This window comes from Hevea brasiliensis, chromosome 11, assembly GCF_030052815.1.
Source record: "Hevea brasiliensis isolate MT/VB/25A 57/8 chromosome 11, ASM3005281v1, whole genome shotgun sequence".
Lineage (NCBI taxonomy): Eukaryota > Viridiplantae > Streptophyta > Magnoliopsida > Malpighiales > Euphorbiaceae > Hevea > Hevea brasiliensis.
Genome location: NC_079503.1, coordinates 22,350,745 through 22,363,542, shown reverse-complemented (window position 1 = coordinate 22,363,542; position 12,798 = coordinate 22,350,745). Strand labels below are relative to the sequence as shown.

The window sequence follows — 12,798 nt, the reverse complement described above, 5'->3', positions numbered from 1 at the left end:
TAATGCCTGTTTTATACTCAATATGGAAATTGTAACCCAACAATTTAGAAATGCAGTGTTGTTGAGCTGAAGTGGTGATGTTTTGCTCCAAGAGGGGCGTGGAGATGCCACTGATCTGTGCGTACCAAAAATTTCTGTTCCATAAGTAAGGACGCCAATGCTCAATAGTTAACACCAAGGCCATCCAGTTCTTTCTCATAAGCAGACTTGGAAAGAGTTTTAGAGGAAAGAGCCCTATTGTAAAAAGCAATAGGTATGTTATCCTGCATCAATATAGCACTCAAGCCATACTCGGAGGTGTCACATTCCACAACAAATAGTTTAGTAAAATTTGACATCGCTAAAATTGGTGAGGACATGGTAGTTGACTTAAGGGACTCAAAAGCAACTTAGGCCAAATCATCCCAATGGAAAGTTCCCTTGTCTTTTTTAAAAAGGGCACTAAGAGGTTGAGCATGTTGACCATAATTGGAAATAAAGCGGCGATAATAGCCTGTGAGACCAAGGAATCCCCAAACAACTGTAATAAATTTTGGAAATGGTTTACAAAGGACACTAGAAATTTTAGAAGGATCCATCTCCACTCCCTTTTCAGGGATAATGTGGCCTAAGTAGGCAATTAATAATCTGCCAAGAGAACATTTCTTCTTATTGGCAAACAAGTGATGATGTCGCAACAACTGTAACACTATTCGGAGATGCTGTAAGTGAGAAGCCCAATCCCTGCTGTATATTAAGATGTCAAAAAAAGTAAGCACAAAACTAAGCAAACGAGGTTGAAAAATGTCATTCATAGCAGCCTGAAATGTTGCAGGGGCATTGGTTAGCCCAAATGGCATAACTACAAATTCGTAATGATCGGAGTGGGTCCGAAAAGTCGTCTTATGAATGTCAGATGTGGTGTCCTGAATCTGGTGATACCTCGATTTCAAGTCCAATTTAGATAAATAACAAGCACCATGTTACTTGTCTAGCATTTTTTGAACTATTGGAATAAGGTACTTGTCGTGAATCGTTGCTTTATTGAGCTAGCGATGATTGACACAAAACCTCCAATTATCGTCTTTCTTGCGTACCAGTAGAATAGGACTAGAGAATGGACTACTATTCGGTCGAATTATGCCTGTTGCTAGCATTTACGACACTAGTCGTTCAATTTAATCCTTCTGAATATGCCAATAATGCTATGGCTTAACATTGATAGGAATAGTTTTGGGTAGGAGAGGGATACGATGGTTTGATAAGTAGTGGGGAGGAATTGACTGTGGGTAAAAAAAAAAACATCAAAATAGTCAAACCAGAAGCTCTTAGATCATATTGTTGAGAAGAGGACAACTCTTCAGTTGGTAACCGAGTCATGTCGCCAGAATCCACTTGCCACAAAGGAGCTAAAAAATTGACATCGGAAGACTTGTTAAAAGAATGTACAAAAATAGGGGATCAGCATAAAGAAGGATCACCTTGCAAATAGATTGGCTGATCATGATAATGGAAGGACATCAGCATATGGCTCCAATTAACCTGCACCTCTCCCATTGTCTCAAGCCAAACTACTCCCAAAATTAAATCAACACCACTTAAAGGGAAAACTCAACAATCAGTGTGTAATTGAAAACCCTATAATTGAACTTCCAACATTCGACAAACCCCCGAAGAGGAAACCTGATGTCCATCTCCCAAATGAAGTCAGAAATGGACTTACCGGCAGCTGTAACTGCTGAATGATGCTATGAGATACAAAATTGTGACTAGCTCCAGTATCCACCATCATGATTACAGGAGTATTCACAATTGTCCCCATTAATATCATTGTATGAGGTTGAGATATCCTACTAACAGAGAAAAAAGGAAGTTCCAAATTGGAGAAATGGCCTCCACTCAATTGCAGCGGCACAAAAGGAGCACCAAACAAATCAAGAACATCCAAATCAACAACCGGTGGCGGTAACTCATTCTCACCGACGATCAAAGCTCGAAGGGACTTGATAAGGCATTTATGGAGAGGTGAATAAGGCTGTTTGCAAGGGAAGCATAGTCACTTAGCATGAAACTCTTGATATTCTGGATGAGAATATTGCCGAAGACTGTGCTGCTTGGTAGAAGATGGTGGTTTTGGCGATGGAGCTGGAAGTGCTATGGGGTGAGAGGCAATAGGCGTGGATTTATCCGGTGGACAAGATGATGATGAACTCTTCGTTTTGGAGGTTCCTGTTGGACCGGGCCCAAGTTTGAAGCTAAATGGAGTAGTGAAACCCATTCCACTGAGACTAGTTTTGAGGCCCAACCCAAAAGTTAGTTTCGTCTTCTTCCCAGAATCCCTATACGATGGACGATAATCATAACAATGGAGGATCATTAGCTAACACTCGATGTCCCTTGAAGCTCTCATGGAACAATTAAAGTCTGTGATTTTGTGAAATTGAAGCTAAACCCGAATATCCTCGCGTAAGCCATTGAGAAAGAAACCCAAACAATAAGAATTCGAAATACGTGGAATTTGGGCAGCACGAGCAACAAAGTTGTCCATATATTCATTGAGAGTCCCAGTCCACCGTAAACAATTTTATCAAGGCGAAAGGCGACAAGTTACCCTATGGCGTTAGGCGAGAGGTGAGAGGCGAGGCGAGACCTTTTTGAAGCAAGGCGCTATAGTCTAAAATTACTATAGAGGTGAGAGTCGAGGCGAGACCTTTTTGAAGCAAGGCGCTATAGTCTAAAATTACTATATATATATATATATATATATATGTTGCACTATGCCTATATTTAGAAACTCGGACACTAAGAAGAAACGTATAAAGTAATCGCAAGGAAGACCACATCAAATCATCAACTCAATCATCTTCATAAATCAAACAAATTGCATATCACAAAACTGAAAAAAGTGACCTATACACCTTTAACTAATTTGTATTGTTGTTAAAATAAAAAAATAAAAAAAGAACTAAACAAAATAAAAGAATACTCGAACAGCAGATCAGAAGAATTGAAGAAGAGGGATAAATTTTGACAACTATCCCTGAACTTATCTTGCTGTAACATTATAGTCTCTCAACTTAAAAATGTAACATAAAACCTCATCAACTTTTAAATTTTGCACAGTAAAATCCCTCTAACTTCCAATTACCAGTTTTTCAGTTAGACGCTGACCTGGATAGTTCCAGCATGAAGCTTAGTCAATATTTCTCTTTTTTCTCTCAAGTCATGTGTAAATTGAATCATTTTTCTCTCTATAGAAAGAATAATTTTTCATGCGCAAAGAGAATAATTTTACACTTTGCATAAGAGATGAGAGAGAAATGTTGACTAAGCGTCATGCGGGAGTTATTCACATCAGTTTCTAATTAAAATATCAGTAATTGAAAGTCAGAGGGATTTTACTGTGCAAAATTTGAAAGTTTAGAGGGTTTTATGTTACATTTTAAAATTAACGGACTGTAGTGTTATAACTATATAAGTTCAGAGATAGTTGTTGAAATTTATCCTGAAGAAGAGAGAGGAAGGAGGAGAGAAAAAAAAGAAAATAAGTAAAAAAGAAAAAAAAAAAAAAAGAGGAGGGCAAAACGATGATACTGCTGTGAAGGAAGAACAAAATAGAAGAAGAGGAAAAGAAAGAGAGGAAAGAAGAAGAAGAGGAGGAGAGAGAGAGAGAGAGAGAGGAAGACATACTTGATTGAGAGAGCTACTGCAGGAGAGAGGAGAGGTGCAGCTGTTTTACGTGACAGAGATTGAGGTAGGGTAATTAGGGTCTTAATTTTAGTTGGATTGAAAAAAAAAAGAAAAAAAAATTATTGCTCCTTTCAAAAGGCATCGCCTCAATGCCTCAATGCCCCTCGCCTTTGTTGTTGGAGCGGCCGCCTCTTCAAAGCTAGGCAAGGCAGTGCCAGGCGAGGCGCTAGAGGGTCTCCTCTCCTAGCGCCTATGACGCCTTTAACAACACTGGCTGTAAAGTAGCCAAATGTTCAAAAGGGCTATCAATCATCTCTCCACCATAATGTTGAAACAATTCTAACGTTAATTGAGCCCAAGTTAGCTACAAGTTGCACTGACGAATCTAACGGAGCAATGCAAAGGAGGACCCTTTATACTGACCATGGCTAATGCGACCTTAAGGTCATCACGAGTAGCATGGATATCAAAATATTGTTCCGCCTTGGCTATCCAACCAGATCAGAACCTCAAAAGTGGGATCCACCTTCCTAGCCGTTAAAACAAAGTCATCGATAGCTAATGGCTGAGAATCAAGGTAGAGTTAAGAAGGGGTTGTTGTGGGCAACGGTGGAGGAGAAGGATTAGAAGGAGCCCCTTCTTCCATGTTAATTTTCCCTTGCATGAAGTTAAAAGAGAATTTAGGTTTTGGGGTTTAGGGTTTAGGTTTTAGGGTTTCCTTCTTTCTTCAATGCATGGATGTTCTTCTTTACTTGATCCATTCGAGATTCCATTCTGGTTTTTGTCATGAGCTAGACCAGCAGGTCGAACCAATATAGCACAGTAAAGAGCTATTATAGAAAAGAATGATTGATAAAGAATGAACAACAGAGAATGAGAGGAGTGATGTTAACTGATTCAAAATGTGGATACAACCAAACAATACAATACCCACACCAATAACTAACCCTCAGTTCCTAGGGAAAATTCCCTATGAAGAGAAACCCCGCCCACCAAATTAGGATTACAAAACTGAATACCCAATATCCTCTCTCAACGCTCTTTTATACCCTTCCTCTCTTACTCTAATTGGCCTTCACACGCCCTCAGCACCACCTTTCTCTTCATTTCCTTTATTGCCTGGAATAAACTTGAAAAGTCCTCTGACCCTACTGTTGTGGTTGAGCCTTGTCCCTAACAACATATAAAGTTGATGCCGGAGCATCCAAATTAAATTAGGATTTCATATTTTTTTTTCTCAGGTTTCCTTTTTTATTCAAGATTCCTATTTTTTCCTTTTTTATTTAGGATTCCTATTTAGTAAAGTATTTTACTTTAGGCTATGGCCTGGTCAAATTTGTGGTTTTGGGGGCGTTGACGTGGAAAAAATATTTTTTTTTAATATGTTGTTGCTGACGTGGCAGAAATTTTTATATTCTTGCTGACGTGGCAATAATATTATTATTTTATATGTTGTTGCGAACGTGGCATAACTTTAATAATTAAGAAATCTAAAACTTTTAGACTTTTGTCAATTATAGCCAATTCTATAAATTTGATTCATTTATAGCTAATTGATTAATTTTGATCTAACTTGATCAAAAATTAATATTTTATTACCTAATAAAATTATAAAAAATGAATATTTATGTTAGTGTAATTAAAAAATAATTTTCCCCTCTCTCACCCCTCATAGTTTTTTATTTATTTAAAAATTAAAAATTCATGTAAAAAATGTCAATAATAACAATATTCATCATTTTAGCAATAATAATAATAATAATAATAATACTATATGGTTGAATGTCTATATATTATTGGATGATTGTGGGTGGCAGGAGAGAGAGAGAGAGAGGTGGATATAGGGATATGATTTAGAGGGCGAAAGATGGGTGGAGGGTGTATGTATACATATTATTGGATGGCAATGGATAGAAGAAGAAAGAGAGAGAGAGAGAGAGAGAGAGAGAGAGAGAGAGATGGGTGGATAGATATTTTTAATTTTAAATAAATAAGACTTTATTTATTTTCATAAATAAGTTTTATAAATACCGCAAAAAAAAAAGAGAGATAGGGAAATATTATTTTTTTTGTTATAAATTTTTGACAATTGTATTAAGTAATAAAATATTAATTTTGACCAAATTAGATAAAAATTAGTCGATTATAAACGAAACAAACTTATAGAATTGGCTATAATTGACAAAAGTTGAAAAGTTTTGAATTTTTTTAATTATTAAAGTTATGTCATGTCAGCCGTAGACGTACATAGACTCCAGTTAGACAAGTAGAGCACATTAGGGTAGAGGATAGAAAGAAAAGAAGGGGTAGACCTAAACTGACTTGGAGGAGAGTAGTACAACATGACCTAGAAGTATTACACATTTTCGAGGATTTAACCCAAAATCGTTTAGAGTGGAGAAAGAGAATCCATATAGCCGACCCTAATTTTTGGGATAAAAGTTTAGTTGAGTTGAGTATTAAAGTTATGCCATGTCAGCGATAACATATAAAATAATAATATTTTTATTACGTCAACCGCTATGTCATCAAGAATATAAAAGTTCGTGCCACGTCAGCAGCAACATATTAAAAAATAATATGTTATTCATGACAACCGCCATGTCAGCGCTTCTAAATCCCTAATTTTGACCAGGCCATAATAAATACTGTACTTTCAAACTAGGCCAAAATTGACCCAAAAAAAGAAGTTTTAGCTATAATTGAAAAAACGTGTAAAGTTTTGGATTTTTTTTTTGAATATTAGGCCTTTACTTTATTAATTAGGAATACTTTCCCATCTAAGATTAGGATTTGTCCTAACTGGTATGAATAGAACAGTAGTAGTTAATTTCTATATTCTATCTATCATACTTTTCATTTTTAATTTGGATAAATTTTAATAACTGTCCCTAAACTTATGTAGTTATAACACTATAGTATTTTAATTTTAAAATGTAACATAAAACCCCCTAAACTTTCAAATTTTGTACAGTAAAATCCCTTTGACTTTCAATTATTGATTATTTCAGTTAGAAACTGATGTGAATAGCTCCTGCATGACGCTTAATTAACATTTCTCTCTCATTTCTTATGCAAAGTGTAAAATTATTCTCTTTACGCATGAAAAATTATTCTGTCTATAGAGAGAAAAATGATTCAATTTACACATGATTTGAGAGAGAAAAGAGAAATACTGATTAAGCTCCATGCTGGAACTATCCAGGTCATCGTCTAACTGAAAAACTAGTAATTAGAGGTTAGAGGGATTTTACTGTGCAAAATTTGAAAGTTAATGGGGTTGCATACTACATTTTTAAGTTGAGGGACTGTAATATTACAACTAGATAAGTTCAGGGACAGTTGTCAAAATTTATCCTTTTTAATTCACAAGTTTTCTTTAAACCTAATTACTTTCTATTGTTTCAACCACTAGCTCTAATTTTTGAGATCTTATTGCCCTAAACACTTCCAGCACATCAAAAGCTCCCTCAACTCAACTCTACTCAACTAAGCCGTTATCCAAAAAATTTGGGGTCAGCTATATGGATTCGTTTTCTCCACTCTAAACGATTTTGGGTTAAATCCTTAGAAATGTGTAATGTTTCTAGATTGTGTTGTACTACTCTCCTCTAAGTCAATTTAGGTCTACCCCTTTTTTTCTTTCTATCCTCTAACTTAATGTGCTCTACTTGTCTAACTGGAGCTTCCGTATGTCTACGCTTCACATGCTCAAACCACCTCAATCTCCCTTTTCTGAACTTATCCTCAATTGGCACCACTCCTACCTTTTCTCTAATACTCTCATCTAAAGCTCCCTGCCGTTACAAATTGTACCAGCAGGCTTCCTATTGTGCTTGTTCTGCACCTATCCATTCAAAGTTATAGGGATTCAAATGGACTAGCTGTCAAAGCCATTCATAGGCTTTCATTGGCAAAAATGGTTCATGCAAAACTACTGCATAATTTTTTTTATTGAGTTACCTGAGTAGTTTTTGTGGGTGGGATGATGGTTCTTATACTTTGTTCTACCCTTTTTTCCTCATAAAAACAAAGCATGTATATGTTGTCAAATACAATTTACATCTTCAAGAAGGTTATGAGGAATCAGTGGAATGTATGTATGGAAGAAATGTATATGCAGCTTCGTTGTTAGCAAGTTTTGCCTAACGTCTAAACACAAGAATTCAATATTTTAACTCCCCCACTAGGTCTAGTGGCAGATAGCACTCCTAGCACCAGTCTGGGACTCTGGGGTGTCTTTGCCCATATTGGTTTAGTGTTATCACTTGTCAAAGTTCTTAGGCCTTCTAACAGAAATAGATAAACAAAATTACAACATTCATCAGATTAAGTTGATTCTTCTGTTGCTATCCTTACTGAAGCATAGAGAGCATGCAAGCTTCGCTAAGCAACAAAAGAATTAAGAAGTGACTTACATCCTTCTCATCCACTGGTTTCAAGGAAGGATCTCTAACAATAAGGCCAGCAACTAATATGAGCATCTTTCCAAGTTTAGGCTCCATTGGAAGCATAATCAAATATTGTCCTGTCAATAGCTTCTCTATTCCATTGCTACTGGACGTTGTGCACTTGAAAAGTCTCAAGCATTTTTATCTCAACAGGAACTCTACTTTTCAAGCTCGAAGGAGGTATTTCACTAAAGTTTGGATTGATGACTATTTTTTTTTTCTGAATTTTCACATTTTTAATTATTCAAAAAGTGTTTAAAAATATTATAAGACTACCTTTTTAATCCACATCAACATGCAATTGATGATGAAAGGAGATTCACGGTTTGCTAACGGAGTGAAACCTCAAGAACAAGGTAACACTTAGTCACAAAGTGAATCGCAAACCCTGAAGTGAAATTGTGTGAAACAACAGAGTAATTTTTATAATTTCCATTTAGAACTACTTATTTTAGGAAAAAATATAGGAAGTAGAAGTTTATTTTATTCAGAATTTTTATTTGATTTGTTGATTCCTAACTAGGATCGAGTTAGTGTTTCTAAATCCTAATGTAGTTGGAGTTGCAAATAACTATAATTAGGGTCTAGGATCTCTGCATATTTAGAGATTTTATTATGATTATTGACTATCATTTGAGCAAATAAATTGAGAATTAGTATCTCTTCAATTTAAGAATTTGTTTCTCGCCCAAATTCCACCAATACCAATTGGTTCTGCAATTCTGCATCAAGTATTTTTTCTCTTAAAAATACAAAATTATGCTATATTGTTCAAAAGTTGAATGTTATGTGCACGATTGTAACATGTCAGTCGTTTTGATCCATTTATTTTAAAATGTTTTCAGCTTTGTGAAGTTGATACACAACTGGACAAACTCAGAAAAATGGTAGTTCAGAATTGCAGGTTTGTGCGAAACATCTATAACCATTTTCACTTTCCTACATTATTACTTTGAAATTCATTTCATTGATATGGATGTTTGTGCCATAGATTTTACCATTATATGTAAGTTATTGATGTGGTCCACATGCACGCCGGGATTGTATGTAGTATCAAATCTTAATAATTCTTTATACAAGCAGTTGTTGGACAAGGTAAATGGGATATGAAGTCATTTTTGTTGGCCAAGCCAACATCATTGTGCTTGGTATGTCAATAAATGCTTGCATATATGCTGTTACACTGTTTGTGCATGTGTATCCCTGGCTAATTGTGGTGGCAAATATGGTTCATTATTACATTTTCTCTTAACTGCGCAAAACTTGATCCAGAAAAATGTCTGTTGAAGAGAAAAAGAAATTGGTGACAGCTCTCAATCAATTATCTCCTGAAGATCTGACTAGGGCACTGGATATAGTTGCTGCTGATAATCCAAGCTTCCAAGCAACAGCTGAAGAGGTGGAACTTGACATGGATGCTCAGGTGGCAATCTCATGCTCATGTTTGGGAATGGTCTATATTATTTTGTATAGTTGGGTTCTGAATTATATTTTCTCAACAATGCTATATTGGCTAATTAATAATAACATTACTTTTATTCTATGTTTCTCCCCATAGAGTGAATTGACACTTTGGAGGCTCAGGGTTTTCGTTAAAGATGCTTTAAAAGTTATGGGAAGTAAGTCCCTGGGCATGAATGGGAACAATAACAATGGTGATGAAAACAAGGATATCAACATCAATAACAAGAAGAGCAAGAACGCCGTCACCACTGCCACCACGTACACCAACAACAAACGAAGAAGAGAGATTTGTGATGTTATTACCAGAACATCTACTAAGAAGACTAGGAGGATCTCCCTCATTTTATGACCTACAATTTCTGGAAGTTCTGCTTTTTCTTTTGTCATTATGTGAAGTTGTCTTAGAGTTGGGTATGTTTTGGTAGCAACTATATACTTGATAATTGATATTGCTGTTTGATAAGCTTTTGGTGGCATGGGAAAAATTTCCGAAGATCCAAAAATATTAACTGAAAGCTTTTCTAATGGAAATTCTGATACAGGTCAGATGGAGAAGACGGACAAGTTCCGATGCTTACTGGTAAGACTACTGAACTCCTACGTGTATATGCACGCAAGTGTGCGTGTAATCACATTTACCTTTCCTGAGTTAATGTGAAAGTTATAAAACCTTTTTGTTTGGTATTTTCCTCTTGGAATTAAAGGTGCCTTTATCTTGAATTTGATCTCTTCTCATTGTGTAGGTGAGGCATGAAATATGGACAACTAGGGCTACTGGCGTAAATGAGCTAAGTAGAATAGCTCAAACTTGATTCGATTCTAAAATTCGAAGTTTGAAATTGGACTTAGCAAATTTAATTAAGCTTGAACCGCTTAGTACTCAAATTTGATTTGATTAGATTTCTAGTATTTTTAAGTCAATCTCAAGTACCTCAAGATTAGTTTTACTCATTTACACTATGTGCTTGTGTTTTGTCCGCGTTTTATGAGGATGGAAAGGTAAATTACCTCTTACGGTTTCTCTTTTCATATATATATATATCAACATTTTTCACTCTCCTTTTTTTGGCTTTCCCGTCTCAACTTATCATCTCTTTATTTCTGTCTAATCATCATATTGCAGAAAATACAAAATTTTCAACAAAATTATAATTTCAATTATTTAAATTAAATTTCGTTTTCGTGATCATGTAGACTAAAGAATGACCTGCTACCCAAGAGCTCTAAATAATGGAATTACATTTTTTCGTCCAAAACAATGACTGGATGGTTTCCTTTAAATTCTTTTTCTAAATATTTATCTAAAAGTTTTTGTTTTATAATCTATTTTGTTTTCCTTTTCAAATTCATCTCTTTCAATTTTCATTAACCCACCCGTGCTCGAAAAAAGAAATTAAAAAAAAGATACTATACAGGTTCTTCATAATAATTATGACCCATTCCATTGGCCAATTTAGCTCTTAATACAGGTCAAGAAACCAACAAAGAACTTGGCAACAACAGCACCAATAAAGAACTCAACCCTTCGATTCACAGCCATCTTCAATTCAGCCCTTTTGACCAATGCATCCCCATGCTCTTTCCTCTCGATCGACTTCACGCGCGATGAAGACAGCACTGACCCGAGCTTTAAGGACATCTCTTGTGACCCATGAGATCGAGAGCTAATATCTTGAGTAAAGGGTCATGATCTCTGGGACACAGAAAGATTGCAGTTTTGGTTTCAAGGAGTGTGTTTTGAGCTAGGAGTACCTTGAATGAAATGGAGATCAGACGACAAGGAGGCTTTATTCTTGGTGCGAAGCATGATTAGAGCTTGTTTGGAAAAATATTGGATGGCTGTGACTATGGTAATTATCATAAAATCGTTTAGAGTGGAGAAAGAGAATTCATATAGTCGATCCTAAATTTTTGAGATAAAATATTAGTTTAGTTGAGTTGAGTTAGCTGTGGCTATGGCAACGACAAATATGGTGGGTTGATGGTGGTTCAGGTGGAGGAAGATGAATGTGACTGAAAAAGGAAATGAAAGAAAAAATCAAAGTTAGGGTATTTTGTCTTTTTACTTAACATTGACAACAAAATAAATGGAGGTACTTCTAATTTTGATAGAGTAAAAACTAAAGAATTAAATAATTTAATTTCTAAAATATAAAGATTAAATCATTAATAATAATAAAATTCAATGTCTAAATAGTAAATTTTTAATAATTAAATCCAGATACCTATACATTTGAACTATTCATAATTATTGATACTCAAGTAAGATAGCAGTACTCTTAAATAAAAATGGGAATAGTCTATTCACCAATAATTATTGAATTTTCAATCAAATTGGTTGTGCCTATGAAGCCTTTGCCTCCTTTTCAAGCTGTGACTTTGCCTCCTTTCAATCTATATTTCGGTTGTATTGATACCAACTCCAGTAGGTTGATCCGATGAAATAATGATCTGACATAAAATCGAGTCATTTCTTTTATTGAATCAAATAAGAAGTTAACTTAAAAAAATTTAGATGACTCCGTGATTGAACCGATGATTTATTAACCATATGACCCAATTAATTTAAAATTTTTAAAATTAAAAATTTCAAAAATATTAGTGATATTAATATTTTAATATTTAAAAATTTATACTTATATTTAGTTAATAAATAAAATATTATTTAACTATTATCTTTTTATTTATAGTAATACAAGAAATTTTATCAAATGATATGCTTTTTTTTTATTTTTAATATATACTTAATATTTCATAAATATTAAGAAGGTTATTCATTTATAAAATACTTTAAGGTTGTGTTTGGATTATAGCATTTGAATTTAAAATTTAGATTTCATATGTTGGATTTAAAATTTAGAATTTGAAATTTATAAATTTAAAAATTTTTTGTTTGGCTAATAAAAGAAAATTTTCATAGAAATGCCTAAAAATTATGGTAGATGTAAAGCTTATACATTTAATGGATTTGAAATACATGAGATTTGGACCAAATTCAAATTTTTTTTCATATAGAATATCCAAAACAATGCATTTAATTCAAATCTAAATCCATAGAGTCAAATCTCACAATCCAAACATAGGATATACTTTTGGTCAAAATTCAAATAAAGCATTTTTGAATTTTTTTTGTCCAAATTATTCTTGAAGTTTTCATAAAACTTCAAATAAGTCCTGCTCTAATAAATATTATATTTTAACAATAAAATATTTT

The 12,798-nt window shown here is 34.4% G+C and overlaps 1 protein-coding gene across 5 annotated transcripts in view; it reads left to right on the top strand.

The window, feature by feature from the left end:
* LOC110671336 (transcription factor GTE1) overlaps positions 1-10,638 on the top strand; it is a 32,656-nt gene extending 22,018 nt beyond the window's left edge. For 3 of the 5 annotated variants that reach the window (XM_058130013.1, XM_058130010.1, XM_058130012.1), the window contains exons 7-10: positions 8,966-9,024; positions 9,393-9,543; positions 9,679-10,164; positions 10,328-10,638. In XM_058130013.1, the coding sequence (XP_057985996.1) occupies positions 8,966-9,024; positions 9,393-9,543; positions 9,679-9,933 (465 nt within the window). In that variant the 3' untranslated portion in view covers positions 9,934-10,164; positions 10,328-10,638. Of the gene's footprint in view, positions 1-8,965; positions 9,025-9,392; positions 9,544-9,678; positions 10,269-10,327 lie in introns of those variants that run through there. The other 2 variants (XM_058130011.1, XM_021833764.2) reach the window with 2 other exon arrangements.
* Positions 10,639-12,798: the final 2,160 nt, after the last annotated feature.